Source organism: Heliangelus exortis, chromosome 8 (genome assembly GCF_036169615.1).
Source record: "Heliangelus exortis chromosome 8, bHelExo1.hap1, whole genome shotgun sequence".
NCBI lineage: Eukaryota > Metazoa > Chordata > Aves > Apodiformes > Trochilidae > Heliangelus > Heliangelus exortis.
The window spans coordinates 15,954,104-15,981,878 of NC_092429.1; the positions used below are offsets into that span (position 1 = coordinate 15,954,104).

At 38.5% G+C, this 27,775-nt stretch overlaps 1 protein-coding gene across 3 annotated transcripts; it reads left to right on the plus strand.

Moving 5' to 3' along the window:
• Window positions 1-849: 849 nt before the first annotated feature.
• On the plus strand, window positions 850-26,937 carry LRRC8B (leucine rich repeat containing 8 VRAC subunit B). 3 transcript variants are annotated; one of them, XM_071750643.1, is made up of 5 exons: window positions 850-7,350; window positions 20,248-20,302; window positions 21,637-21,736; window positions 22,393-24,554; window positions 25,514-26,937. In XM_071750643.1, the coding sequence occupies exons 4-5, from the start codon at window positions 22,419-22,421 to the stop codon at window positions 25,784-25,786; spliced, it is 2,409 nt and encodes an 802-aa protein (XP_071606744.1). In that variant the 5' UTR covers window positions 850-7,350; window positions 20,248-20,302; window positions 21,637-21,736; window positions 22,393-22,418; the 3' UTR covers window positions 25,787-26,937. The 3 variants fall into 3 exon arrangements, with proteins under 3 accessions (XP_071606744.1, XP_071606741.1, XP_071606742.1); XM_071750640.1 differs by lacking the exon at window positions 850-7,350 and adding an exon at window positions 7,512-7,707; XM_071750641.1 differs by lacking the exon at window positions 850-7,350 and adding an exon at window positions 8,012-8,321.
• The last annotated feature ends 838 nt before the right edge of the window (window positions 26,938-27,775 follow it).

The following is a 27,775-nucleotide window of genomic DNA, read 5'->3' on the forward strand; positions in this document are numbered from 1 at the left end:
GTTCTGAGAAATTAGCATGCCATCTTCAATAGGATGTGTGTTCATACAGTTGAAGAAATACAGCCCAAATATTTTCCAGGCCTAACTTTTTTTCCTAAAGGCTGAATCCAGCCAGCTTCTCAACTAGGGAAGAGGATGTGGCTATCTGAGTGCTCCCACACTGTGACAAACACTAGATTGCATCAGGGGAGTCTTGGGAGCAGGAAGTACTTGAATGAGAATTTCCTACATCTCACTTTCCTATATTAAACAAACACATAAGACTTTTCAGTCATTTGGGGTGAGCTGTATGACTTGTGTCTAGCTACATTTTTTGGTCATTAAACATCCCAAAATCGTGCCAAGGAATTCCTCATACTAGGCTGTGCTGTACACATTTATTATTTCCTTTGATTCTCACTCAAAAATAAAGAATTTTTCTTTTCTTTGCCTGGTCAGCTGCACTGTAATGATTTACTTATTAGATAGTAGATACTGTATAGTCTTGGTGTTATTTTAAAAAAGGTATTGTCGCCAATTAGTTTGGTCCTGGAGTTCAGATTATACTCTCTTTATTGCCTCTAAAGATCTAATCTTAGCAGGTGCTGAGAGCACTCCAATTTAAAATTACCTCATACATTTTGTATACCTCAAAATTTAATGCAACTGCAGACTGAAGCAGATAGCAGATAATTCTATCGTTTCTTAGCAGTATCCATAAAGAAACTAATATTCATTTATCTGGATATTGTTCATACTGTCAAGGCTGATTTAAAATTTTGTCTCTGAATCTTTGACTTCTTTATAAAATTATATATTTTCATACCATGAAGGTTTGTGGACAAAACTGTTGTGGGTTTTTTTTCCCTGTGGAATCAGGCTATCAATAATGAAAATGGGTATGGCGATGGATGCATTTTCTGACAGATTCCATAGGTAGTGTCTTTGTATTTAAATTTCAGTAGAAATCATTTGGTATAACAGAGCTTTTTGTCTTATTTTTCCCATGTTCTCTAGAAAACAGAAGGCAAATTTCTGCTTGAGATACAGAAGCTGCCTGTTTTATTATGAATTCCTCAAGCTAACAGAAAGTGATTCTGTGACATTTGTGCTGGCAGGGACTGCTGGTAGTACAGAATTTATGTTTTCACCTTCTGGAGAGATACTGGAAGTAAATTTTTCAGATAAATCACTAGCCAACCTCAAACTACACATTAGGAAAGAAAACTAAAGAAAATGAGAAAAAAATAGTCAAGAATGAAAGTGTGCCAAAAGACAAATAAATTGCCTTTGGTCTTTTGTTCCAACAGCTTCCCTGAGGATCTGGGTCTGCAAGTTACAGATCCTGCTTTATTGCAAGGGCAAGTTAAGTGGGAAAGAGCTTATACTGATTGATCCTGAACTGGGATTTCAAAATGATGCAGATTAAAGAAAACACCAAGGTGTTTAAACTGGTCAGGTTGATTTTGATAGCACCATACTGGGGAGCAACATAATGCATAAACCAGAATGCAGTTCTGAGCAATGCAGCATCTTCTGGTGAAAAACTAGCTGGGGAGTTCAATCCTCAACAGGAGGTTATTTGAAGGGGGTGACCTTCTTGAGCTTGTCTCAAAATCAGGGCTGCGTGTCTGCAGCCTAAAAAGTAAAGCAGCAGTGATCACATAAAACAACACAGTAAATAGTTTCCTACTCGAGGACTTCTAATTTCTGGTGTATTAACCTCCACAGAAAGCATAAAGTTGTCTCCAGACAAGTGCTGAATTGAGCAGAAATGTAAGACTTTGAAAGAGTGCTGAGCAAACAGAAGCTGGCATTAATTAAATATTTACTAGGTATAAAATTCTTTCACCTCTTTGCAAGGTGATTGAAATGTAAAAAATAAAATAGCATAAATGAAAGACCTAGTATACTTGTAAGAAACCAGGATCTGTATAAGAATGTTCTGAAGTGCATTTCCTTTATTTTCTGCAGAAAATCATGTGATGCAGAGTTTCAAGTGCTAGATTCTTAATTGCATGTTTATGACTTGTAGTTGCAGTACTAGAACTGTATAGAGGAGTCAAAGCATTTGTAAACAACAAGAGTGAATGGTATTGGAATCACAAAGCACTAATTATTTTTTTGTTTTTGTTAGCAGCATTCTAGCAGACAGTTATCATTATTAGTAATGCATTATTCAGTGTTATGTGTGAGCTGTTAATGCCTGCAGGGCTACTAGAGACAACAGTCATTTATTTTGTGTTCAGAGACAAATACTTTAGTTGCTCTGTCTACTTTCAGCCTACCTTAGAAGTTTCCTTGAAAAATCTCAGACAAAGACTTCAGACTTAGTCAATAAGATATAAGGATCACCAGAAGGCAAGAATGCAATACCCTCTAAAAGAAGCAGAGTGATCCTTATTCTTCAGCATTTAAAAAACAGGGGATGACAGAAAAACATCCTGCTTAGAAAAGCATTGCTTATGCCATATTCTGCTCTGTGGTTTTTTTGTATTTCCTTTCCCTATTGGTGTTACGCTGGGTGTCTCCTTGATCCTGACATTCTGGTTTTTTAGTTAAGCTTTTTATTTCCTCTGCAAACTCTTTGAAAACATTTTTTTAAAATGAGAAATATTTCTTACATGATCTTCTCTAAGTAGACCTTCAGTGTGATTAGCACAGACTTTGTTCTGAGCATGAATCAGGAACCACGTACTTTGTAATTACTTGTTTCCTGCCTTCTAATGAAGGTTTATTCTGGTTAACCTCAGTATGCTTTCAGCAGTGTTACCTGTTCTACCTTTTAACAAGGAGTACTACTTTGATCCAATCTTTTGATAGTTCTTCTGTGGAACAATTCTGTCTCCCTTTTCAAAGTAAATTTCTCTGACTGGGAATATTGTTCTAGGAGCATGTCTGTATTTCTACTCCATTTCCCTCATCTTTAGCTTATTCGTCGTCTTCCTGTGTTTTGAAGTTCTCCAAAAGCCTTCGTTCAGCAGAGTATGTGAAGAGAATCTTTGTTCAGCAAAATGTTTTCCAGTCATGTTTGTACAAGTAAGTTAGGAATACACGTGGTGGTGCTGCACTGGGATCATTTCCTGTCCTTGTGGAAAGCAAAAACTAAGCACAATCTTACTAATTTATCTCTGCAAGTCTCTCTCTCTCCTTCCTCTTAACACTCCCCTTCCCTCAGCTATGGATAGTATTCCAACGACTGGATGATCTGAATGTGAGACAGCTCTGTCTGGGTATGGTAGTTTCCACCAACCCCCCGCTGTAAAATGTCATACTCTGGTTATTGCTAGCAGTTTAGAACAGATGGATGGATAGCAAGTATAGCAATCTATTAAAATTCACTACAGCACTATTCTTGGTTTCTATTAGAGTCATAAAAAGGCCAAGGTTTCTCTCTTAAAAAAAAATATTATTTTTGTGGTGCCCTATGTATACTTTCTACAAAGAAATGCCTCTTGGTTTCAGTAAAAGTTTTTTTTTAAATATTGACTTAATTTTATCTGGCATGAGGCTCCACTTGACACTTAAGAGCTGTCAATTAAAATCAGGATAGGCTGTGCAGAGGTGGTCTTTGCAGACAGCAGATCTATATATATCCATCTGCTGCAAAGTGAGGTTCATGGTAGCAACCCTATTATGTACTGTACCTTTCTGGGTTTTTTAGGCTGCCTGCACTGTAATGGTCAGAAAAGTGGTGTTAACATGCTGCTGCCACTGCACTCACTTCCTCACAGATAGACACAGGGAATAGGTAGCAGCACAGAACAGAGAAAGAAAAAGAGCATGCTGTCTACTCAATTATCCCATGTTTTGCAGGGTGGCCCATGTATGGTGTTGCTCTTGGGGCACCATGTGATCCTTATGCTTTTTCACACATACATCCAGCCAGCCAGCTAAGGATACATCTCCTACTCTGGAATGCTGTAGCGTAGCTCAGGCACCAGTGAGCCAAGGATTTTTGAGTGATTATGAAATGGCAGATCCTAAGACTCTCAATTTGTTGTATCTACAACTAAACTCCTGTCCTGAGCAGACACTAAATTGATATTCCTGTCCAGTTCATACTGAATTAAACTTGTATGATTGTCAAATTCACATGATGAGTTAAGAGGACATTTGCTAGTTTCTTACCATCCAAAGCTGTCTGGATGGAGAAAGGGCCTTGCCTGAGGTAGAGGCAAGAGGATTTGGGCAGGTTCCTCTAGCTCAGGCAGAGCTGTGACTGCCCCCGTATCCAGCAGAGGGAAGTGTTGTTCTAAAATACCCACCCTTGCAGCTGGAGCTCTTTTTGTTAAATGCAAGACACATTATTGCACCAGGAAATGAGTGATCTGGAGCCTATGTAAAAAGTGATTTAGAAATTATCAGAAGGAAACAAAGACACTTCAGCAAATACCATAGAGAGCAAGTGTGATGATAATAATCAGGATGTGACAGGGACTGAAATTAAATTATACAGAGAACTATGAAGCCTTTTTTTTTTGCTTTTTTAAAAAAAATATTCTCAGTAGGAGCATAAATGGTAGTATGGCATTTTAAAGCTTAAAGGGTTATGATCTGCTGGTTCCTGCTTCAGCTAACTATGAAGCTGTAACTTTTCATAACAGAAGATGGGATCTTGAGAAACAGACAGTCAGCAATGCACTTGGTGATCACAAGACAAGTTGTCATAGGGTGCTTTGTTCAGAGAACTGGCTCAGCTTCAGATAACTGCTGCCAGTGCCATTGCCAGTCAAGATGCTGTTGTGCTCCTGCAACTCCAAGCACTACCAGAGGGTTAAAAAACAAGTATAATATCATCTCTCTGTCATTAAAACGAATGTTCAATAGGAAACATTTTAAAGTGACATTTTGACTATAAATATTACCTTCTTAAATATAGAGGACTCTGCTGTATAGCTTCTCCTATCTTACATGAGATTTTACAAAATTGTACAAGTGAATGGATTGAAATAGATGCTCAGGACACCCACTTGTCACACTAGGCATAACATTTTGAACTGTTACTTCTTTTCACATTCAAAGCTGGTTTTGTAACATCTAAATATCAAGTTAAAAAAGAGGGGGATGGCATGATGTGTGAAATGAAACTCAACTTGCCCTGAATTGTCAAGCTGTTATTTTTTCAGTGTTTTATAACTGACTGTGACAAACAACTAGAAAGCATGTTAGAGCTTGAAAAACATTTTACAAATAATATTAAAATTTAAAAAAAAAAAACCCTGGAAGAAATTAATCCTAAAATAATTGCACTACAATAAACCCAAACAAAAACTTGATCTGCAAGGTATGCAGTCAGGCACTTCACAGCTAAAAACATTCTTAGTTTTGAGTAGCTGGTTTAACAAAATGTATTCCCTGTGCTCAGATACCATTGCTTGGAGATTTGTGGGTGCTCTCCTTGTGTTTCCCCCAGGAGCTACTCAGTAGCAGAGTTAATGGGAATCAAACCCAGAAAGCTGGGTTGGGATCTTTTGCTCAAGCAATTATGAACCTTTTGACCATGAACTTAAGCATTCTGAGTTAATTCAGTACTTTTGGTTTTAGCACAAATAGTTCTTAGTTTTACAATTTAGTACAAACAGTTCTTGGGTTTACAGTTTGATTAAACATGAAATTGTCTTCCTAGCCTATCGCTGACAAAAATAAAATGTGGCAGATCCCGGAGACAGACTTTTCAATATTTAATTAGTAGACAGAAAAATTATAGAATAAGGTGTACTTTCTTTTGTTCCCAGAATAGGCAAATAGTTCCAATAAGGTAATATGGATGTAATAATTCCTCAAGGAAACCCTAATAGAGCAGAAGATTTGTCTCGATGGTGCCATTGAGAAACACTCAGCTAAGGAGGTGGCAGGTAATGAGACAAAAGGGAATTGGTCTCCTAGGAAGATTGCTGGCCTGCTTTCTGCTGTTTGCCAAATCTTACCAACCATTCTGGAGCAGCAGTTGCTTTGTGATGACAATAGCAACTCCTTTGAGGTTAGATTACTATCAAAGTGTATCACCCTAAAAATAAATATATACTCTGCTACCTTACCAAGATGACTGCAATCTAGTGAAACAAGCATGGAGGGGGTGGAGGTGAGGGGTGTTTTTTGTTGGGTTTTGTTTGTTTATTTGTTTTTTTCAACAACACATATTTCCATTAGTATTTCTACGCATTTAGATTAAAATGAGAGCTTCATTTTTATTTGTGATTAGCTTCAGTTCCAGCTCATCTGCAATGCTTGTGTTTCAAAACAAGAGCATAAAGTATGCTATATTTTAATGTCTCTTTTAAGTTGAAACTAATAATAATAGCTAAATGTTTACCGGATAGAATTTGTAAGCTGATATTTTTTCAAAATTTAGTGTCTTTGCTATGTAAATGAAGGGGGCTTGTGCACAGCTGTGAAGAAAAGGATTTTGGTGTTTAATAAAGCAAAGTCTTTTCAAAACAGACACTTTTTTTCCCAGAAGACTGATGACAAATAATAAGCATTACTACAGCAGAGCAAGCATAAAGCATGTAATTATATTGTAAATGTTTTTTTTTTTTAATAGATTCTTGCAATGGAATTGCTGAGACTGAACGTATGACAGGAAAATCACTCGAGCTGATCGAGCTGTTTTTATGACTACGAGGCAGACAGTGCCTGCTCGTCTCAGTTATTTGCAGAAATCTAGGTAGGAATCAGAATTTTCTTTCAGCCCCTGCAGCGCTGCAGAGAAGGGAGCTGCATTGCCCGCTGGAGAGCGAGGAAGCGAAGGAGGAAAGTCAGATATATCTAGAATGGATTTTTAAAAAGCATTGTATTTTTGAAGTGGTTTTGTTGTTGTTGTTGTTCAGGTTTTCCCTGAAAAGTTCTGCCATACAGTAATAACTGCTTTTGTCTGTCCCTTTAGCAAAAGGGGTTTAGACCTGGGTTGTACCTGCCCATTGCTGCGGGGTATGCACAGCGACAGCGCGGCCGGGGTTGCGCAGCTGGGCTGGCAGCGTCTCCGGAACAGATCCGTGCAGCAACATCCCCGAGTGTGCCTCGCCGCGCTTGCCAGCCCCGGGGGTAGGGTTCATCCCCTCCCGCTGCCTGCCCAGCCGCCCCCGGAGCGGCCCCGGCGCCCGGACCCAGCCGAGGCCTCCGGCTCCCGGCAGACCCCTCTCAAACTGAGCCGACTCTTTGCAGCTATCACCACCTTTAATTTTTGTTTTTGTAACCGTCGGCGGTGATCGCTTTCTCACTTCCTCCACCTCCTCCCGCTTTCGAGCGGCGCAATTTGTTTTTAAATGCCGACCCTGAGCGGGGGCCGCTGTCCCGGCAACGGGGACTCGCAGCCTGACGGGGGTCCCACCGCGGCGGCCCAGGAGGGGCGGTCAGGTGCCTCCGGAGGTGAGAGGAGGTGAGGGGAGGGGCGCGGAGCCGAGGGGGCCGGGCGCGCCGGGCGCTTTTGTCCGCCGCAGCCCCAACCCCCGCCCCGCGGCTGTCAGCGGTTCCGCCGCTCGCGCCTCATTGGCTGGCGGGGCCGGTAACGTGATGAGGGCGGCGGGGCCGGGGCGGGGCCGGATCCGAGAAGTGCCGGTTGGAGCCGGTGCCTCGCGCCGCGCTGCCGGCTCTCTCGCGGACGGAGCGCGCGGGCGGAACGCCGCTGCGCGGTTGCGGCGCGGGCGGGCGAGCTGGTCAGGCCAGGCCAGGCGGGAGGGGAGGCGGAAGGGGAAGCAGTGGCGGCGGCGGCCGTGGCGCGGCCAGGTAAGCGGGGGGCGGCCGCTGGTGACAGGTGCCCGCGCCCCAGCATGGGAGGGACGGACGGGCGGGAGAGCAGCGAGGGGCAGGACGGAGCAGGGTTTACCGAGGGTAGTGCGCGGCCGGCCCTCAGCGGCGTCCGGAGGCCGCCCCCGCTTTTCTCGGCTGAGGGGCCGGCGCGCCCCCTCCACTCGCAGCAGCGGAGCTGCAGGCCCGCTGGGCGCCCGGCGCTGCCCGTCCGCCCACCGGGCGGCCCGGTGAGAGCCTGCGCGGAGGCCACCCCTTCCCTCGGAGGCGCCCTGCAGCGGGGCTGGTCACCTGCCCGCCTTCCCGTAGGCCGTGTGGGGAGGGGGAAGGGCAAGAGGATGGGGTGCCAGAGCTAGGCTGTGCCTGCCCCGGGGCCTGGCGGCCGCTCCGCTGCCCTGCGGGGGGGGCTGTGAAGAAAACCGTTTTCTGATTTGCGTAACCGATATTTAACCGTGTCCTCAAGTGACCTGGGGCGCTACAGGTCGCTTCTTCCTTCCTCTCCCTCGGGCTCGGCTCGGCGCGGCCGTGGGGCAACTGCTGCCCTTCGGCCCCAGGTGTGGCGGCGGCGGTACCGGGCCTCGAGCGAACGGCGGGTGAGTGCCAAGTCCTGACTTCTCCAAAAGGGACAGGAGACTCAAACTCACTGCCGAGGCCTGACAGTAGTGTATGTGTGAAATAAGAAGTGTTCTCTTTGGCGTTCCCTTCTTCTCTCCCGTATTTTTCATCCCCATCAAGTCAGCGATCTTGTAGCAAAGGGTTTCTTGCGTGGTAGTTTTTACCTATGTGTGTTGTTTTAGTGACATAAAGCTTACTTTATGCTGGTTTGTTCTGTGGTGAACTTGAGGCAGCTTCCTGGCTTCAATTAAGACTCTGTGGTAAATAGTGCAATTGGGAGGGACTGAAACAAAGCTGAATTTTATGTTAAGATTTTAATGAATTGTGCTGATCAGGTAAATTGTGTTGGAACTGACACTTGCTGTTGCCATTTAAAATCATACCTTTGAGGTAGTGCTAGAATAAGCTAGGAGCTATGTGGTCACTTGCATTTTCAAGTGTTTAAGCTATGTGTTCTGCTGACTCCCAGCTTTCCTTGGCTGTTTGCTGAAGTGATAAGGCATGGGCTATTTTCTGGTGTCTCAGAACTCTCCCTTGTCTGTCTTCCTAGTGGTGATGGCAACAGATCAGCGTTTACTGATCTGTCGTGTTAGAGTTTTTAAACTTTCAGTGGTTGGAGGGAGGATGCCTGCAAGGCTGAAGTATTGAAACCTTACATATTTAACTCACAGAATTTACTGTGTATTGTCTAAATACATCGCATGCGTTTTCTTTTCTTCATTGACTTCAGCTGACTGTGGGGAATAGAAGAGTTATCCTAACTAGTGGGATTTTTCAGTGTCTGTGATGCTGAGCAGGGCAAGGGACATGAAATGAGAGCAGAAAGAATGTCAGTAGTATAGAACCAGTAGCTAGAATTGGGTGCAGTTTTTGTTAAGAGTTTTCCCAGTGTTTAAAGCATTGTGTTATAGCTACATAACAAAATGTTTATCACAGTTTTACATTAGCATATATTTTTACATTCTCCTAAATTTTACATTAGCATAATGTAACTGAGTTTCAACTTCAGTAGGATTCATGTAACTTGTAGAAATCTGCAATATTGACATGCTTGTTCCCTTGCACTCTTGGGAGAAGAGTTGCTTGCCTGACTTGCTTCACATTATTTCCTTTTTCAGGAAAATAGAATTCTCATGCAAAGAAAAAAAAAATTGCCTTTTGTTTCTTGCAAGATACTGATGCAGCTGTGCTTTGAAGTTGATGAATGCACATTGAGTAAATTTTAGAGAGGGAGAAACAGTGTTAGAGACATCCATTTCAGCATTGTAAACTGAACTTTGAAGAGCCCTATGTCACTGCTAAAGCATTTTAATGGATTTCTGAAGAGGAGTGTGAAAGGAGAAATCTTGTGTTCCTTTTGCTGCTCTTCCTGACATGCTGGAGGTAGTGAAAGAAACAGTGGCACTAATAATAATACTTCAGCTGAGAATACCTACTGCTAAAGCCATGAAGCTTTACTCAGCTAGGATTAGAAATGGGTATTTTATGTGACTAAGAGGATAAGGTGTGGTTTATGCTGGTCTCTATGTTGCCTAAATGTTTCACACTGCTGTCTGTATTCTGTGTGCTGACCTGTGGGCTGTGTTTAGCCTTTCTGTAGGCATCCTTATAATAGCTTTTCAGCTGTTGTCTTGCAAATAGCATTATTCTGCCAGTTGCACTTGTGGTTACTTTTTTTAAAAGATATGTTAGAAGTCTGTTGTGGTTATGAAGATAAGTGGTTCAAATACCATGGGAAGCCACAGAGAAGGGCGAGGAATGTGAAGTGATAGAATAATATATAATAGGGTATATAATATAATAGTATAATATTCTAATAGTTGAATATGCTGTAATTTTAATATTTAGGTGTCTAGACTATGTGCTGGTTTAGCAATATATTAATTACATTTGCTAATAATTAACTGATAAATAATATTTTTTATTCTTCCTAACTGGTGGGAAGGTATGGTATTCTTTGAATCCAGTAAGGAGTGAGTTCAGAGCAGCAGGTTACCAACTTGTAACTGTGCTTGAGGTAGCTGAAAGGCTGTGGCATGGATGTTATTAACCCTACCACTGCCCTGTGGACAGTCATTAATGTTAGAAAACTTGTGAGCCATGTAGTCCTAAGCTATTAATAACTAAACTGTTTATTTGTATGAACTATCCTGTGTATACCTTCCAATTAGAATTTTACCAGACTTGGTAAGCGGGCTTTGATTTCATAGAATCATAGTGTCAGGTTGGAAAGGACCTCAAGGATCATCTGGTCCAATCCTTCTATTGCTATTGTTTATACAGGATATCCCAGCACCCTGTTGAGCTGAGACTTGAAACTTGATTTATTATAGTTCTGATTGGGTTTGGTGATTCTTTTCCCCAGCAGTTGTTAGTGTGTTACAAACTAGTTTCTGATCTAATTTCTAGATAGTTGAAGTAAAATTTTAATTCAATATGGAACTAAAGTTTCATAATACTTGCAAATAGTTTGGCCAATTGTTTGATTTAAAGTTACAGATATGAAAAGCCTATACTTAGTGGTTTGTGCATCGGAAAGAAGGCAGATAATGCACCTCTCAAGAAAGCTGTTGCAAAAGCATTTTTGAGGCATAGTGCTTGCACATCTTTCTCTGATAGAAGAGAGGATTCTAGGGTCTTTCAATAGCCAGAAGGGAATTGTAGAGAAAACTTGTAATGGAGTATCTTCAATTTAATTCGCATTAGTGCCATTATGTTTCAAAATGGTGTCTTCAGACACCCTGAATTAAACAATGTGAATGCATTTCCACCAGCAGTGCTTGCCTTCTCAGTATGTTTTGATACTCTAAACCGGAATTCAGTTTCTTATACTGAAAATGAGAATTTTGGTAATTGTGAAAAACAAGTAAAGGATTCAGTGAGATCAATAAAGAATATGGTAGTGACACAATCTGGTTTTGTTGCTGCTAATTGTTAGTAGGCTTAAGTCATACACACTGTTTGGGAGGTACTAGTTAGAGTTGTAGATGTAGTTTAATATGGAAACAAAGTTTCGGTTTTGTGGCACAGCAGCTACAAATCTATGGTGATGTAGTTTGCTCAGGCTTAATTGAAGTTACATTGATTTTAAAGCTCTCACTTAAAACCCCAGAAAATTGTAACCGTTGGTTTCTCAGACACAACAGCCTTGGTTTTATGGGGATAATACTGGGCTGTAGTTTGGGCTGTCAGGTATTTATTCAGATATTTTCCTGCATCTGAATTTCCTCTGCATACAAATGTAAAGGGATCTTGAGCTGAACTGTAGGAACTACAAGTTTAGCCTAAAGGCTAATGGTAAAGTATTTATCTTTAAACTCTTTTTTTTTTCATCTGAATGTAAACAAAACCTTATCGTGCATTTGCTGTGTAATCCAAAATATTTGAAGGGAGAACATTTCAAATGTTTTAACTAAAAATTGTCTGTTTCTAGGCTGTGTTTAAGTTATTAACAAGATAAGCTATCACTTCCAACCCATGCCAATGGAACTGTCAAAATGGCTATTACTTTGCCAGTGCCTTTACAGTACAGGTAAACTGTTTTCTAAGTAAATTTTTAAAATTAAATATTAACATTTAAATACAAACTTTGCAATGGCACTGACTCAAAGTCTGGAAAGCACCAAAACATTGCTTAATTGAAGTGAGATGGGATATGTCAGCATTCAAGTGCTTTACTGAACTGGAGTTGCTAAAAGTAGCATCTGTTTTACTTCAAACTATTATTGAGTTTCTTACAAATACGGGGCTAGAGGTTTTTTACTTCAAAGTTCTTGATTTATTCAGGTAATGATAAAGCCTTGACTCTTGTTTTTGAAGTTATTAAACCTGGCTTCATACTAAAAAGTGTTTTTCTTTTAGTACTGCTATCTAAAAAAAACATGCCAGGTGTTAAGTCTCTTCAGCCTTACTGTAGCATTCGAGACTGATCACTTGTACAGGTTCTGAAACTTAGCACTGTCCCAGGAGATGCTTCTGATATGCTACACAGTCTTTTAGCTCTTGTGACTGCAGGAGTGTGAGCAATTCCCCGAAACTGAAGAGCTGGGCATTAGTATGTAACTTGTCTATATACTATTACACAGTAGGTACAATATGGAATTTATCCTTCAGTCTTTCATTTTATTAAAAGAGAAGAAATAGTTCAGTGCTTTGTCCAATTAATAAATACATAATGTAGTGTAATACAAGCAGCGAGGTACTTAGAGACTGAAGCAATGGTGGTGGACAGGATGCTTCTTGCCAAAGGGTTACTGAAACTCATTCCATATCCATCTCAGGTGAGTTTGTATTTAACTGCAGAGCTTCATACGTGGTTTTGTTTGTTTTTTACTTTGGGGTGTGGAGATTCTTTAAAAAATAAGATTGTGTTTCAGGAGAGTTTGCATACAAAGGGTCCCTGATTCTGAATCCGATGTCATTTGAAACTTACCTATGTCTCATGATTTTATTTTTGATGTTTAGACTGAACATCTAGAATCAAGTTTTTGAAGTTGTCAGGCTGGCTTTCAAGAGTACCTCTTTTTTCCTATTAAGATGAAAAGCTGTAACTTCTGAGAAGACATAGGAGCCACTGCTAAAACTCTAGGTCAATTTTCGGATTTGAGAACTAATAGAGTGGAATCAAATGTGTTTCTGTATTGCTGATCTGAATTATATTTTCCTTGATGCACTTCTCTGTGGTCTGTGTAAGTAATATTCCCTTCCAGAAAGTACTTCATGAAACTTGTACAGCATGAGGAGAACTTAAAACTGTCTTCTGACTTTTCTTAAATCTTGTAGCTATATTTCTGTGTGATAATAATTATCTTGCAGAGACAGAATGTATTTGGTATATATTTCTTATTTGTGATGTTTCTGTTTCATCAATATCTGTTAACCTGATAGACACTGTTTGGTATTGGCAGTCTATAAATATTGAAAAAACATCAGTTTCCTTTTTAGGCTAGATGTTGATATTTTAATTTAGTGTAGTAGACAACTGTTCCTGTTTTAGAAACAAAAATTTTTCCAGCTATAATAAGTATAAATACAAATCTATATTTCTGAAATTAGGTAAAGGTGGTAACTGACTGCTATTAGGGAAACTAATAGCATATGTGCTTCCAGCTCTCAGAACCTGTTGTACAATCCAGGATAGCCTCTGTGATTACTTAGTAAGAAGTCAGGGGTTATTATTGTGTAATGTTCCTCATAAATACTTTCTGAAAACTGGGAGAAACATTACCATGATTTTACAGTTGAAGAATTTGAGGTAGAGAGAAATAAAATGACTTGCACAGAGCTATTCAGCTGTCAGGGTAAACATCCTTATTAACTGGGTTGGGTCTGATTGTTATATTGGAAAGCAGTGTTTGAGCTTGAAAATAATGTAGAGTGGAGGTTCTGAGTCTCTAAACATTGGTTTTCAGTACTCTGCTCTCTGCAAAACTAGCTGGGCTTCCTATAGTATGAAGGATGTTGGCCCCTTCCATCTTTGTCTAAGTGCAGTGCTGCTGAATTCATTATAGGACCTTTATCTGGAGATTGAAATTAGAATGTGATTGTGCTTTAGTCCATACATCAGTGTACTGGATGACATTACCACTTGGACACTTACATTGATAGCCACTTATTGCAGCATCGTACCCTGTGGACTACAAAATTGACTCCAAATGCTTACCTAATTAATTAAGTAGAATTTGTAGTCCACTCTGTATTCTGCTGTGACAGCAACCCCAGCCCTGGTGGTACTTCAGAAACTAATTCAGAGCTAGTGGAGGTAGGTGTGTAGATTTACTCCAAGGCTCCTTCTGAAGATATTTCCTCATTTCAGGCTTGTTTACTGTGAGATTACAGGAGCTGTCTTGGCTATTTCAAGGGTCTCTGGCCATTTATGGCTTTATTGCAAAGTACACCAAAAATGGAAGAACGTGTAAGAGCATTTCTCTGCCTTTCTCCAAGGAAACGTTTTGTTCAATAATTTGCCGGCTCTCCTGTACTTTTACTGCTCTTGGAGACTGAAGATAATAAACTAGTAATAACTGAATAATCTGCTAGTAGAGAAACATTGTAGTATTTAAATTACAAATATTTTACAGTGTTATCTTCCTCAGCTTTGCTTTCTGATGTCCTGAGTGTGGCAGCATAATGAATAGACATTGTGAGTATCTGTCTGGCTTCTGGACACTAAGGGGATAAAAATTAATTTTCTATTGTAGTAGTTATCTTGCTGTGCAGAATTAAACAGATAGAACTGAGGCTTCCTTTAGAATGTTGGAGGGATATTGCTGATAACATTGTCTTATGGTTATGTATTCATATTTCTCAGCATGTGAAAGACTCTTTAATGTGGTTATGAGAATAAGAAGGCATTAAAAGTGAGCAACTAATTTCATGCAGTTGAAAGGTGTCCGAGTCTGTGCTGGCTATATTTCTACTGGGACGAAGGGCCTGATGTACTGTTGTGTAAGATGATTTCTGGGAGACTGATGAAAGGTACAGCCCAACATGTATATCCATCCCAGTCTACACCTTTTGAGAACTGACTTGCATTAAATTGTGTACTGTGTTATGGGCTAATGCCAAGCTTAAAAATACAATTCTTTGGGCTCTCAGAAGAGTATTGACACTTCAGAAGTAGTAGAAGCATATGCCCCCCTCCTATGTTTTATTCAATACTCTAGTTTTTGTTTACTTGATAGTGTTTTGGGGCTGAAAAGAAGGAAGAAAACTGACAGAATATAGTGCTTCACTTTAAATACTGACCTCTGTGATGAAAATGAATCATGATCATACATGATCACATTGTATGGTGCCACATAACAGGTATGTGGGACTTGGTTTTTTGTTTCAGTTGAGGGGGGGAGCTGTTTTTCTACTTCATGGAGATTTCAGAAGTTACCTTCTGGAAGAATCTATATAGTTAGTTTTGTACCAAGAGGTGCTGATCCATGATGATCTGTAGGAAAACAGTACTCAGGCTCTGTGCAAAATGATTTTAAATACTTGCAATTGGATTTGACACTCTAAAGGATGAATAGTATAATCTTGCAACCCTTTAGAAGCTGTGAACAAAAGTTGTGCAGCATCAAAGGAGCCTTCAGTCCTTGTGCAGCACACTGCAGACCCTGCCTGGAGAAAGAGTTACCTCATTTTGGTAATTTGAGCTATTATTTAATTTTCTTACAATAAAATAATTCTGTTAATTTGTAAGCCGGGAAGGATGCTCACAGGAGAACTTCTTGCTGCATTTCTTGATAAAAACAAAGACATGCAGGTGGTACCAAGTAGGTACCAGACAATTGCTGGTACCAAGGAGGAGCTGCCTGCAGACTCCTCTATTATGAGCCCACTGAATTTATTCTGTGCCCGAGAGATCTGCACATCACAGATCTGCCCAGGTAAACCAGCCAGAGTGTATCACCAACACCTCAGTGTGCCATGGTCTTCCAGTCAGAATTGCTAGTTTATTATACTCTTCTAAAACCCTTATGAAGCTATTTCTAGTTATTTTTTCATCTGTTAATGGGTTTTATTATGTTTCTTCAGGAACTACCAAGCAGATTCATGACAGCAAAGCTATTTTTAGTGGGTAATACCACTGTGAAGTTTTGACAGTCTTTTTCTATTTATAGTTTAATTTTAAAAAGGGGAAGATGGGAAATGTACAAGTGTTTGAAGAAATAGAAATTAATTGAGCAAATAAAAAAATTGACTTTCTAAAAAGAGTACTGGAGTTTCTGGTGAGAGTACAAATTAAGTTAAATTATTAGTTTAATATTAGAGGGAAACAAAGTACGTTTCTAAGGAATTTGCTCTTTGGATTTTTTGTATAACAAATACAAATTACCCTTTTCCAGACATCTGCTTGTTTTGATATTTATTGTGATCAGTATTTGAGATGCCAATACATCTCAAGTTTACATTAGTATATTTAATTTTATAGTAAAAAAGGATTAAAGGGATGAGAACACAAGCTGAAAATAAATCCACAGTCTGTCAAGGCTTCTACAGCTTGGCTGCAGGTTTATTGTAATGTCTCCTCAAGGAAAGACAAGACAGCAACACTGTAATACTTGTCTGTGTAGTTCAGTCACACTTTTATCATCACTTGAAATTACCTTAATTTGTATTTTTTATGAAATACATCTCTGAGTTTGAAAATAATGGTAGGACACTAGAGCTGTACAAAGTATTGCTGACTAGAAGTGTTTTGTTTTGATTCAGAGTCTGGATTCTATGACTATAAATGAAGTGATATTTGTCTAGAATGTAGACAGCTTGTTTTAAAAGAGATCAGTCACATGAATGCAATTATGTGCAAAACAAAGCTGGTCTGCATCTTGGTTTGTTAGTTTTTACCATTGGATTGCTTGCTTATTTAACTCTGAAATGTACTTGTTCAGAAACCTACATTTGTACCTACTTAAAAATTTTTTTCTTTTTGTTTTGTGGTGTGTTTTGTGTAAACTGCTTGTCTTGCCTGCTGTTTGATCTTAAGCTCAGTGTTTTTTGTGTAAACTGCTTGTCTTGCCTACTCTCTGTTTGATCTTAAACTCTGATTTAAAGTGACTTTCTTTCTAGTAAAATCCTTTCTAGGAGCATAGGTTATAGCTTTCTGGCCTGGCTAGAACATACAACCAGAGGGCTGGGGAAAATGCTTTTACCAGTCAAAGTAAGTTTGCCTGAATATGAACGTTTATTTAAAATTGCTTTCCAGGCTAGATAAGTATGAAAAAAAAGCACAGTTAACATAAATAACTTTTAAATCTGAAACTTGTAATACAACTCCATTTGAGAGTTTAAACCTCAAAATAGTTGATTTGGTTTCTCCCTCCCATCCACCATTGAGAATTAGGTTCATGCACTTGGGAAGACCTATATGATGTGATTTATTACCATGTGGCCTAAAGGAATGTAATTTTAATTACCTGTGCAACCAGAATACTTGAAGATGATTTTTTTTTTTTAGTGAGTGTTTCTGTGAGTTGTTTAGTGACATATTTTACTACCAGAGATTAATTCTTTACTAGCCTTCCTTGAACAGACTTAATAGTTGCATATTGATGGCAGTTAATGAGAAGTGTAATATAGCTGAAGGAAGACAACAGTCTCTTCTGGAGGGCTACAGGCATAGGTTGGAAATGCATGATGTAGTATCTAAGCCTGCACAGTCAGATTTCAAGTCTGCTGCTTGTAAAGCAAATAAAATTTGTAAGTGGAGGCTCAGGCTGTGCCTGGGGGAACACAAGCTGGTACTAGAAATTCCATGGAAGAGACTCAAAACAGCCTATTAAGCAAAATGGATTGCATGTTTAATTTATTATTGAATTTTATTTTGCATCCAGAACTTTGGAAGGAGTGTTACATTTAAACTAGCTAGAAGCTGAGTTGGTAACATAGTTCACAAATCACTTTTGATATAAAATTGATAAATGAGACATTTAATTAGTATGCCAGTATCTCTTTATCCTCTCAGTTGAGGAGCACATCCTGCTCTTGGAATAACAGTGTGAGTCTAAAGAGAGTAGCTGAAAACTTGATGGCTTTATTTCTCTGAGGTGGAGGGGAAAAAAGCAAGAGAGAAGAAGAGGTCACTAGAATATCTGTCAAGATGTGCTCTAGTGGTATAAGTCTATTTTTATTAACTTGGTGTGTCAGAAACCCTATGTATACATGTATACTCTGTATGCTAAATTTACAGCTTAAGTTGTATACTTAAGCAATAAACAAAACCAGTGTAGACTTTAAAATAAAGCAAAGCCGCCTGTCAGTTATTGGATTCTTTGTAGCCCATTATCCTTTGTGGAGGACAAGCAAAGCACTCATCTTGCTGCAGAGCCACCCCTAACTAAATGTGCCTAGAATTATGTAAGCAGTGACCAAATGACAGTAATGCAATGTTAGGTAACCTTTTGGCAGCAGGGGAGGGTATGGGGGGATGTTGTGATGCTTGTAGATAATATTTTTTACAATATTTGTATTCTGGATGTGTCTCTATTGATCAGATTAAGTCTTGAAGTAAAAAAAAAATATTGCTTAGATATTAGTGATCTTTATTACTTTATTTTTCTGGCCTGTGTTCCAGTACTGGTCTGGGGTAACTCTCCTTAAGTCATCACTTAGCCTGGGGCTAAACTTCTGTCTCTCATCTTCTAAGAAAGTTTGCCAATTGAATTAGGCCACTTTGAAAAGCTTTTATGGCTTTGATATGGGCTGAAAGCTTCTGGAGATGAGATTTATCAAATCCATTACAGTCCAGCATTATTCCATTTGGTAAGTCACTCTTGGCATACAGATAGGATTTGAAAGAAAACTGTCTTTAGCAAAATTATTGATAATTCACATGTTTATATTACACTTGTATAAACTGTGTACTTCTGATAGGAAGTTGTATTTCATCCGCATGGAACTGTAGTGCTACACATACTTAATCTTGGAAGGTTTCAAAAACTAGTCATTAACATGACCAGAATTCAAGTATTTAAGTACTTAATATTGTGACACTTTTCTGCTAGAAAATGTTCTAAAACTGCTGCAAGAATGTAGTGGGGTTTTTTGTTTTGTTTTTTTTCTGGGATATGTGATAGGGCTTCCTAGTTCAAGACTAGGAGGTGATAAAGAGAGCGTTTTATCAAAATGGACCTGACAAAATCACCTGGGTCAGTCTCATTGAGTTCTCTGTATAAAAACAAACTGCTTTTTGTTTGAGCATTATGGCATTGCTTGCAAAAGGCGTATTAGATGATGCATATTTTTAAGTATATCAACATGTTTTTAATGAAATTAGCCCAAGTTCCATTTTCTGTTTTTCTTTCTGTAACTTTTAGAGGAAATACTTCATGAAACAGTGTTAACTTTATTATACTCTGAACTCAGTCCATTACACTCAACAAGAGCCTTTCCTATTCCCCAAAATAAATCTGTTACTAGGAGAAGGATTTTCTTTGTGTAAAAATGCAAAGCACTAACGTGCATTATTTAGTTGTGTTTTGTGTAGCCTTCTCTAATAAGCATTTAGTTATGCAAAACACCATCTTAAAGCAGTAGTATATGCTGAAGTCCCTGATGAGGCTTATATTTTTGTCAGGAAAATAATTGCTCCCATCCTCATGTTAATTAGACATTTCATATTATTTTAAACTCTCAGCCAGTTCAGTGATCATTCTGACTTCTCAAATGTTTTCCTTTGTAAAAAAAAAAAAAGCTATTTATGCCTTTTGCTCTTTATTGAATCATTCCACATTTATCTCTTGGTGTGTTCTTAAACAGGGATCCCATGTCTTTCATTTTTGTAACAAACCAAGTTAGAAGAATTGACTGGGTTTAATTCTAGATTGGAAAGGGGAAAAAATACTTTTGATTTTTGTCTACATGCAAATCGAGCATGCTTGGCTTGAGTCGAGACATGTTTCAGATATTTTTTTACAGAATGAAAGCATTAGCTTGGTTAGGTTGATTGTCTTTGTGCTTTTACATCTACAGACTTATATTAAAACTCCAAAGAATTATACCAAAATAACCTCATTTTGAAGGTATTTACAGATGTGGGGTTTGCAAGTTTAGCTGGAGTGATTAAAGAAATTGCTATTTCTTACTATGGTTAGAGAATCTCAGCTGCAGGACTAGTAACTTTATGTGAATACAAAACCTGTTGGGCTTTTAGAGCTTAGAAAGGGGACAATGACAAGGACTCTTACTGAATCTTTGTTTTAGAAAAAGAAACATTCAGATGGTAGGTTAGTAAATAATTTGAGGGGAATGGCTTCTTAAATCATTTTAACTGGATCTGGTAGATCTAGTTTGATCTTGTGCTCATTAAATATTGGATCTTTAAAACCCTGCTATGAATGGAGTAATGAGCTGTTCTAATAATTATTGGAGTCCAAATATATTGTGATCTCATGACTATTTTCTCTCTAGGAGTATGTTGTAACCATCCTGTCCTCCTTCAGCTGCTTTTCCTTGACTGGTCCTGGTAAGTTTCTACACTCTATAATAAATAATCAGTGCAAGAATAATTAACTTATTAACTTCAAAATTAACTTTTTGGACATTCTTCTCCCTTAGAAATGCAATGTGGAGTAAGAATAAGATTCTGCCCTAATTCAACTGCTGTTTGTCTTTTTCTAAGAGTTTGTCAGCACTGTTTAAAATTGAAATGTCCAGTAGCAATATGAGCCAGTAGTGTGCACCAGTGGCCAAGAAGGCCAGCATCCTAACTTGTGTGGCCAGCAGAACTCAACAGGCAAATTGTCAACACTGGTGAGGCCACATCTTGAGTACTGTGTTCAGTTTTGGGCCCCTCACTACTAAAGTGACACTGAGGTGCTGGAGCAATCAACAAAGTTGATGAAGGGTTTAGAGCACAAGTCTTACAAGAACTATCTGAGGGAACTGGGGTGCTTCAGCCTGAGGAAGAGGAGGCTGAGAGGGAAGGAAGGAACATGCGGAACCTGGAAGGAAGTTGTAGCAAGGTGAGGGTTGCTCTCTTCTCCCACGTAACAAACAGTAGGACAAGAGGAAATGGTCTCCAGTTCCATCAGAGGAGGTTTAGACTGGATATTAAGAAAAATTTCCTCACTGAAGGTATTATGAAGCACTGGAAATGAGCTGTCCAGGGCAGTGGTGGAGTCACCATCCCTGGAGGCATTTAAAAGACTTATAGATGTGGTGCTAAGAGACATGATTTAGTGGTGGAATTGGCAGTGCTGGGTTAATGGTTTTACTCAGTGATCTCAAAGGCCTTTTCCAACCTAAATAATTCCGATTCTATAATTAAGAAAAATACGGCACATCCTCATTGCTTTATCTGTACTGTTTAGCAAACTTACCATTAAGTTTTCTTCTAAGCTGACTGTGTCTGTGGTGTTGCTGTTGACACTGGATGTTTTATTAATTTGTTTCAGGATATAAAATATGGGTCTTTGTTTTTAAGAAACTTACCTTTCTGCCAAAACTTAGTATATAAAAATTATGACTGAATTCCAGTTCTTGAAGTCTTACGTGTTGTGCATTTTGTTTTCATAAAGTTATTTGGAAAAATAAATGTTACTTCCCAGTTGAAATAGGACTAGCTGTAGGCAGTTTCCTGTTTTATGTTTTGATGTGACTGTGCAAAACTTGGCTTCACATTCTACGTGATCATGTCTGAGTACATTGTATTCCATTTCATGTAGCTGTAGTGATGCAAAGCTTAAGGGATCCTGATGTCTGCAATAAGACAACAATTCTAATGAAGGCTGAAGTGTTTGCTCTTTACTTAGGTGAAGCCATTAAAAATAAAATATATTCAATGTTTTCTCCATCCAGAATGAAGACAAATGTAAAGATGGCATGTCCAAGGAATTTTAAAAGGTGTAGACCTCCTGACTGAGCAGTGTTATGTATTTTCTTCTCTTTAATTAGTAAAGTAAGTACAAATCAGACGTATGCTGCTGAGGGTTAAGTGTGCCATTTTGATGTGTGATAATATTGGACAATAATAAGTTGTGTTAGCTTAGTTTTCATTCTGTCAGGATGCTTAATTCTCTTGATAAGAGCAGATGGGGAATTATATATAAGAAAGTGTAATGCAAAACTGCTCTTTTTGAGACTTTGTGTATTTAAATGGGTAGAATGATTTAATCTAGTAGAAAACTCTGAATTAAAAGATCCGTCAAGTTATACGTATTGCTCTGATTTTGGAATTATAAATGAGAAATCACTTTTGCTTGGGAAGTTTAGAACAATGGTGAAGGACTGATAGTAATATATCAGACACTTATTTTATACCTGCTTGTTTCTGCTTGAGCAATACCCAAATTTTTGATCAAAACATGCTTTCTCCCAGTCTCTGGTGCTCTTAATTTAAATTTTTGCATGCAAAGTAACTTAAAATTAGTATGATGGCTGAGGTTAGGTGCTGTGAATTCTTGGGTCATTGTTACATGCTCTGGATGCTAGGCCAAATGTTACACAGCATTTAAAGCTGGGAAAACAGTAATAAGCTTCAGATGTTTAATGGTGAGATAAACTGTTTTTAACAATTCTCTGAGGATGTCTTGTCTTTTTTTTTCCCTCTGCCAGCTGCTGTTCTCTCACAGGTGAAAGTCATGATCACGCTAACAGAACTCAAATACTTAGCAGATGCCCAGTCATCCTACCACATATTAAAACCATGGTGGGATGTCTTCTGGTATTACCTCACCATGATAATGCTGCTAGTTGCTGTGCTTGCTGGGGCTCTCCAGCTTACTCAAACCAGAGTATTGTGTTGTCTTCCTTGCAAGCTAGAATTTGACAATCATTGTGCCGTGTCTTGGGATGTAGTTAAAGCCAACCTTAATGTCTCTGCCAGCTCTACAGCACAGATTATCATCCCACTTAAAATCCAGAATGATCTCCATCGGCAGCAGTATTCCTATATTGATGCAGTATGCTATGAGCGACAGCTTCACTGGTTTGCCAAATTTTTTCCGTACCTGGTGCTTCTGCATACCTTTATTTTTGCAGCTTGCAGTAATTTCTGGCTTTACTATCCTAGTACAAGTTCCAGAATTGAGCACTTTGTAGCCATTCTTCAGAAGTGTTTTGATTCTCCATGGACAACGCGTGCCCTCTCAGAAACAGTTGCTGAGCATTCTGTGAGGAAGTTGCCGGTAGACAAATCCAAAGCAGTGATTCCATCACCTGGGAGTTCAGTAGATATAGGGGCAAGCAGACAGTCACTGCCATATTCGCAGCCTGGCTTGGAAACAACTGGAAGAGAAAATTCCTCAAGTGTTCTTGACAAAAAGGAAGGGGAACAAGCTAAAGCTATTTTTGAGAAAGTGAAGAAATTCAGAGTACATGTCGAAGAGAAGGATGTCATATATACAGTGTATATGAAGCAGATTATAGTGAAAGTAATTGTATTTGTAATAATAATAATTTATGTCCCCTACTATTTATCATTTATTACACTCGAAATTGATTGTGTGGTTAATGTTCAAGCCTTTACAGGCTACAAAAGATACAAGTGTGTTCATTCACTAGCAGAAATTTTTAAAGTTTTGGCTTCATTTTATGTTGTTTTAGTGATCTTCTATGGATTAACTTGTACTTATAGCTTGTGGTGGATGTTAAGAAGTTCACTGAAGCAATATTCTTTTGAGAAGTTGAGAGAGAAGAGTAATTACAGTGATATACCTGATGTAAAGAATGACTTTGCATTTATTCTCCACTTGGCAGATCAGTATGATCCTCTTTATTCCCAACGATTCTCAATATTTCTTTCTGACTTGAGTGAAAACAAACTGAAACAGATAAATCTCAACCATGAATGGTCAGTTGAAAAACTGAAAAATAAACTAGTAAGAAATTCCCAAGACAAGATTGAACTTCACCTGTTTATGTTAAATGGTCTTCCAGACAGTGTCTTTGAACTGACAGATATAGAAGTCTTAAGCCTGGAACTTATTTCTGAAGCGAAACTTCCTTCAGCTGTGACCCAGCTTGTCAATCTCAAAGAATTCAATGTTTATTATTCATCACTAACTATGGATTATGCAGCAGTCAGCTTTTTAGAAGAAAATCTGAAAACGTTGCGCCTGAAATCTAGTGAGATGGGAAGAATTCCTTTTTGGGTCTTTCATCTAAAAAACCTACAAGAATTGTGCTTAACAGGATACTTCATGCTAGATCATCACAACTCCATATACAACGAAAGCTTTCAGGGGCTAAAAAATCTGAGATCAATTCACTTAAAAAGCAACCTTTCCCGCATACCTCAAGTGGTTACAGATCTTCTGCCTTCTTTACAGCACTTGTCTATTGACAATGAGGGAAACAAACTGATAGTGCTAAATAACTTGAAGAAGCTGGTAAACCTGAGAACTTTGGAGTTAATCTGCTGTGACTTAGAGCGCATTCCCCATTCCATTTTTACCCTGAACAATTTGCATGAAATTGACTTGAAAGAAAATAATCTCAGAACAGTGGAAGAAATAATTAGTTTTCAACATCTTAAGAACCTTTCTTGCTTAAAATTGTGGCACAACAGTATTTCGTATGTCCCAGTGCAGATTGGTGCATTATCAAACCTGGAACAATTGTATCTAAATTATAATAATATAAAAAATGTTCCATTGCAGCTATTTCTTTGTAAAAAATTACAGTATTTGGATCTTAGCTATAATAAGCTAACATCCGTCCCTGAAGAAATCGCTTTTCTGACCAATCTGCAGTACTTGGCTTTGACAAAAAACCATGTAAGTAGAACTTTGAATTACTACTTGAAAAATATAATCAAAGATTTGTTCTGGAACAGTCTCTGATTCAAATACTTTTGTGGTGTTCATGATTAAAGTAAACCAAGTAAATCTGAAGCAAGGGGTGGTGCTTGTTTAATTACTAAAATTCAAGTGTTACCTGTACTGTCCTGGTCTGTAGCACCTTAAGAGCTCTGATCCAGAAATAGTATAGGTTAGGATGGATGCAGAAATGCATCTTCCCTTTCCCTGCAGTTGTCTGTCCTATGTAGTATTTTAATGGAAGTGAACAGTAAAAAATTTACCTTAAGATGTCAATCTGAAAGCTGTAGTGAATCCACAACTTGTTAACGAGCAGCTCAGCTGTCTGATGGTGAAGAGGGAAATAGTTGTAGCTGGTAATTTCATCATTAGTGCTAAACTGTCTGGCCTGGTACTGAGGTCCAGGGTTGTGACTTAAGACATCTTTTGAGGTTTTAAATTTTATCACTGGTGACATTGGTTTTGAATGTTATATGTCAGTAGTATCGACCAGGACTAAGTTGCTACCATACTGCACAGATAAGTTTGTAGAGGTTTCACAACACAGGAGCTGCTAATGTGTCTCCACCAACTGTGTCTGTTCTTTAAGAGCTGCTTAGGAGATAGTAGCCTGTTTATCTGCCCTGTCACCCACACACATTTGTACAGTTATGTGTGTGCGTATGCAGCCCCCACCACACTTTGTCAACTTCTGCCAGTGGCAAAGCATCTTCATAACAGATACGTAAGCTATTGGAGTGTTCTCAAGCACCTGGTTGCATAATGATAGAAGCATTATAATCTTCCCTTTTGTTATCCTTCCATAAACTAAGAGGGAATTTCCCCTCAAATATAAGCAGGAGATGTCAAAATATGCAGCTACATGTAGGCTAACAACTTCTAATGTACATTTTTGTTCTTTTCTTTCCTTTCTCTAGATTGAAATGCTGCCTGATGGATTATTTCAGTGTAAAAAGCTTCAAATCCTTCTTCTGGGAAATAACAGTCTGATGAATTTGTCCCCTTGTGTGGGCCAGCTACAGAATCTTGTTCAATTAGAGCTCATTGGAAACTATTTTGAATCACTTCCTGCTGAACTGGAAGAATGTCAGCTCTTAAAGAGGAATAGTCTAATTGTAGAAGAAAGGTTGTTAAAAACACTTCCACCTCGTGTAAGAGAGCGCTTGCAGGCATGCTCAGATAAGTGCTAAATTTAAAATGAAACTGCATCGCTGCATTCTAAAAGCCTTTTGCTTAATATCTCTCTAAAGATTTGTTTAGGTGAAGAGAAGTGGAGAGATAACAGTTTACAAATCAGTCTTAAATACATCTAACTGAGTTGATTGTATTGAAAAAGAAAAAATTATTTAGCATTGGACAAAAAACATAGCCTTTAGCAGGTAATCATATGTTTGAAAAATATGAAATATGAATTGTTTGTTGGATTCTACTGGTTAAAATAATTCAGATAAATGTTTATTACAGTATTGAAATGGATGAGTTGATTGCCTGTCTATAGTGATATAGTGTATATACTTTTTTTCCTATGAGAATTTTTTCTGTTGATAGTGATAATGTTAAACAGTTTCATCTCCTGCCATATGAGGTCTAAGAACTGTCTGGAAATAGTTTCTAAATATGAAGTCTTCACTAACTTATAAAAATATGTTAAATTAAGAGTAATCTGAGCTGTTCAATTGCATGGAGTATACTGAAAGTAATTTTTCAATATACCTTAATTTTTAAAGCATTTGACAAGTACTGAGCATTAATTCTATAATTGTGGAAGATGCCATTTGAATCTTGCTATTAAAACCAGTTGGACAATAATACCTGAAACCAGTTTCAGTATTTTGTCTTTAAAATAGTAAATATAAAATGCATTGTTACCTAGAAATTTGGAGGAATCAGAAGAATCTGGAGTAACTGTTGTGCACACACACTGGACAGCAGTACTGATCTTCATAGGTATCGGTGGCAAGCAGAACATAATACACTTACAAAATTGTCTTCTGTATGCTGTAAGCATCCCAAGTACTAGTGTAGTGGGTGTTGCTATTTAATATTTTTATAACTTCTCATTCTGACTGCCTCAGTGCTTCTTCTCCACACCCAGTTACTGTATTTTGGCTGGGAAGAGGATGAAGGAGGTTTCTATTAGAGAGGGACAGCAAGACACTGTTAAAACAAACCAAATAATCACACAACTTATAAGCACTTGGGAGGGAAAGCAAGGGAACATTATAAGCTTTATCTCTTCTAGGGATGTTATAACTTCATAAAATTATAGTGATGGGATGAGCTCTTTTGCCATCCTTAATACATGCAAAACTGGATGGAAATAAAATGGATCCTGATTTCATTCTTCGTGGTGCTCTGGTTTTTTGTATTTAAAGTCTTAACTCATGTTTTTAGTGAATGTGATAAACAATATAACTTTTCCCCCTGGAAAAAAAACCCCATACTTTCCAAAAACATATTTGAAAACTTAATGTATTAGTTTTCAAAACTAATCTCAGTTAGGGCTTAAATAGGTAACAACTGTGCTCTTAATTTTGTGTTCATCATGTGTGCTAACTCTGCATTTAAGTTTATAATAACAAATAATTACAGATAAGCCAGTTTTAGAATTAGCCTACTTTTAGTCATCTCTTGCTCCCTTTCCAGTGCCACTTCTGTGAAGAGTAAGGTTTATTTTGAATGAAAATGACAAAGCCAAGTCTGATCAACATGGAAGTAGGGGATGTCTTGACAGTAGCAGTGCAAGAGGTGCGTGTTGATTCACTGTACTGATGGCATTCCAAAGACCTTGGTGGTTAGAATACTTTTCTCAGGGAACCAAGATGGGGTAAAACTTCTACTTTTTATATAATTTTAACAATGTTTAGTGTAAACTGATTAACTGTTCATGTGCAGACCACTGCTGCCACAACAGTCTTTCATAGTGTCTGTATATAGCTCTTCCAAACTCTGCTTGCAACTGGTTTTGAGCTGTGTAATAGTTCCATAGGAATCCCCATGGTTCACAGACAGAGTTACTTGTGGTCAACGTGATTAAACCAGAGTGCATTGATTTGCACCCTGTGGCAAGTGTCTTGTTAATAATTGCAATAGGTCTGTGAGGACTTTAACTTAACATTGAAGAAGACTTCATGCCAGAATTTGACATGCAAGACTTGCAGTCTAGAAATTTTTAAAAG